This window comes from Sinocyclocheilus rhinocerous, unplaced genomic scaffold (genome assembly GCF_001515625.1).
Source record: "Sinocyclocheilus rhinocerous isolate Xijiao unplaced genomic scaffold, SAMN03320098_v1.1 scaffold2275, whole genome shotgun sequence".
Classification (NCBI taxonomy): Eukaryota; Metazoa; Chordata; class Actinopteri; order Cypriniformes; family Cyprinidae; genus Sinocyclocheilus; species Sinocyclocheilus rhinocerous.
The window spans coordinates 108,888-112,288 of NW_015636540.1; the positions used below are offsets into that span (position 1 = coordinate 108,888).

Below are 3,401 nucleotides of genomic sequence, written 5' to 3' on the forward strand. Positions count from 1 at the left end.
AATTGCATGTAATTTCCTAGGTAATAATGTAGATATTACCATGGTATCTGTATGAATTGGAATAATAACCCAACTAAAGTTTGATTGAGATTAATTGGAATGCACAATGAAAAAACATGATTTCAGAGAATTGTTAAAAATTGAGTTATCTGTTTTTGAAAATAAATTCTTCATATGTATTGAAATATAATTAATATACAAAGTGCAGTGCTACATAGGCCTAGGTCAAAGAGGGATAAAATTAAAAAAACTTGTCGATGAGCATAAAAAGCTTCAGATTTACAGTGTAATGTCTATTTATTCAAATAATGTTTTACTATGGCATGCGTTAAATACATATTACATGCAATAAAGGTAATAAAAAACAACAATGCCATTCATTTGTAAAGTGTCACAGGGATGTAACAGGGCCTGACGGTCGGCCATTTTAATCTGCCATTACTCAGCCTGCTAGCATGCTAGCATAAAAACTGTTAACATGCAATCAAGGAATTTCAGTAACTTTTTTAGACATGTTTTGGATTTAAAAAAAAATTCATTATTTTCTGGGATGTTTTACCGTGACAGGGCCTGACCCTTTAGCTCGTCCTCCTCAAAAGAATCATACAAAAACAAGCTTAAAATCATACAATTCAATGTCAGAACTCACGCTTGATCAGCGTCAGCGTCACCTCAGTCAGATGATGTCACTTCCTGTGAGTCATACCTTTAAAGGCGCATTACACACATTTTATGTTGAGTTTTATGTAAACGTGACAGGACTGACCGAAAACATGGGGACAGTTGTAAAATAGCTTAAACTGACCGAGGTCTTTCTCTTCGGCTCCTGACAGATGCCTCTGGAATCATTCCGGCGTCCTGGACCCACCAGGATTCCCAAACCCAAAGCATCGAACAGCTCTGTCCAAACCCCACTGAACTCTGGGAAACGTGTGTCTAACAACCTGAAGCTGATGAACCAGCCTACCAAATCATGAGTGAAGCGTCCACAGCAGTCTGACCCAGAGGAGAGACTTTCATGCTTATTGTGTTTCATTTCGATCACTTCAGGTGCTGTAACGAGACTCTATAGACTATATTGAAAAGTACAAAAACCCACCCTGACTCATCTTTCGCTCTATGGTGCTCTTTCTTTTTTCTTTTGACAAAATCTATGTATGCACTCATTAAATAGGTAGTAATCTCTGTTATGGTTTGATTCAATGTGTAGAGCAACGATGCACTGACTTGTCATATGAGGTATTTTTGATGTATGAGATCTGGATGTTAATAAAAGATTTTTTATATCTTGCACGTCAGATTAAAACACCAATATTGATCATCATTGCATTAAGTTATTGTTTAGCACAGAGAGGTAGAGTTTAACTGAAATTAAACTGAAATGAAAGCCTTAAACTCACCGTTTAGTCGATCCAGAGCTTCTACGGCACAGCACTGACGTCCAACCAATCAGAAGTACTCCTCACTGCAGTGAACCAATCAGAGCGCAGGGAATAGAAGCCCCGCCCGCGCGGTAAAATCTGTGGGCGGGGTCTGGCGGATGAACGAGTGCAGAGCGCGCACTCTCGGCGCCAAACAGAAAGTTTGCTCTGCTCTTCATCAGCGTTTATTAGTTAATTTAATTAATGTTCCTTACTTTTTTTGTTTCTTTAGTTTTCATCAGTATTTTAATCCGCGCTACTGAAGGTTATTTAAGTCTTACACTGAAAATTAGAGGCATTAAAGCGAGATTCGTGGAGGAAGAGAAGAAAGAGTTTAAGATGGCAGATGATTCTGATCAGAGATCAGTGTTGATGGAGATCTCAGAACCACAGGCCAAAATCACAGGTGAGGACATCTTCATCATCTTCATCATCGTCATCTTAAATCATAATTCAGACTCAAAAACCCAGAAGAAATGTGATCAGAGCAGTGCTGGAAACGTTACTTTGGAAATGTAATCGGTTACAGATTACAAGTTACTGTATCTAAAATGTAATAAGTAGTGTAACTATTCAATTACTTTATTAAAGTAATGTAACTGATTACTTTTGGATTACTTTTATAATTTTCTAATGTTTTCAACTGTTTATCATTTTCAAGCATGTAAAGCAGGCAGGGTTTAATATTACAGTAGTATTTAACACCGATTACTGTCAGAATCCTTCATCACTTGAATTAAGATTATAATAATTTACTTTTAAAGCACAGTCACCACAAAATCAGACTTACTTTGAGATCATTCTGAGGTTAAATACGGATTTAAAACCATCACAAGAAATAGTTTAATAGCTACGATACTGTTTTTGAAATCAATTCTTTGCATAGTTATGACAGTAAACTCTGGCATCTAACAATGTCTTTGAGAAAACTGTTAATCTTAAAAAATAAAGCATTTACACAAACCCAAACAGGAAATAAAACAGTGTGTCCTAAACTCCTGAAACGTTGCTGTCTCATATTTTAGAGAAGTCACTGCAATTTATGAAAGAAATTAATTAAATTTATATGTGGATGTGTGTGAAAATTCAGAAGTAACCCCCTTTGTGATCGTTAATATTTTCATAAGTAACTGTCATTTAATTACACGTTTTTTGATGATTACAGTTACATTTATTTTGTAACTAAATTACACAATTCTGTTACATGTAACTAGTTACTCCCCAACAGCTGTTTGATCTCAGTGCTGAAATTATTACACACTTTTGATAATATTTTTCATATTGTGATGTTTGATAGTTTGTTTATAGTCATGGAAGTGAATACAATCTTATAAGTTAATTGTGGAGTCAATATAATAGTCACATTTATTTCCATAGTGCTTTATACAATACAGATCGTTTCAAAGATTCAATGATGCAAACTTTATCCAAATTGAGACAAATTCTGCTGGAAACAGCTCATTATTCGGCTCCGTTCAGTGTATTGATTCAATAAGGTCAAAAACAGTTTGAGCGACTCTTTCTGAGTCTGATCTCCATGAAATGATTTTTAACAATTCACAAACAACAACCACAAACAGAGAAAACTCTCACAGCTTCTGCTTGCAGTCATAAAATGATGATGATGGTCTTTCATGATGAATTCATGGAATGTCTGATTGATTCAAGCCATTTAACCTCATTATTTCACCACTTTCCTTCTTCTAAAGCTTTTAAATCACGTGCAGAATGCTTCATAAGTCAGCTTTATTCCTCACAGGACGTCTGAGGAGATCCTACATGGATATCTTGTGTTCCCGTCTGTCCGTCGGTGCGAGACACGTGAGACGTGGACACGCGTGTGAGTAACCGTACGATCCGTGTGCTTGCGTGTCTGTAGCTGTGTTTCCATCCACCTGTTTTTATGCGCATTTTGGAATATTGCATAAAGAAACCACTGGATGGAAACGGTGCTTATTCGCAAATGCTTTATGCGATATT

General features: G+C 36.2%; 1 protein-coding gene across 3 annotated transcripts in view; it reads left to right on the forward strand.

The window, feature by feature from the left end:
* The window catches only part of LOC107747907 (filamin A-interacting protein 1-like), a 56,631-nt gene extending 55,543 nt beyond the window's left edge, over positions 1 to 1,088 (forward strand). For 2 of the 3 annotated variants that reach the window (XM_016562517.1, XM_016562518.1), the window contains one exon: positions 834 to 1,087. In XM_016562517.1, coding sequence (XP_016418003.1) covers positions 834 to 977 — 144 coding nt within the window. In that variant the 3' untranslated portion in view covers positions 978 to 1,087. Of the gene's footprint in view, positions 1 to 833 lie in introns of all 3 variants that reach the window. The other variant, XM_016562516.1, reaches the window with a different exon arrangement.
* The last annotated feature ends 2,313 nt before the right edge of the window (positions 1,089 to 3,401 follow it).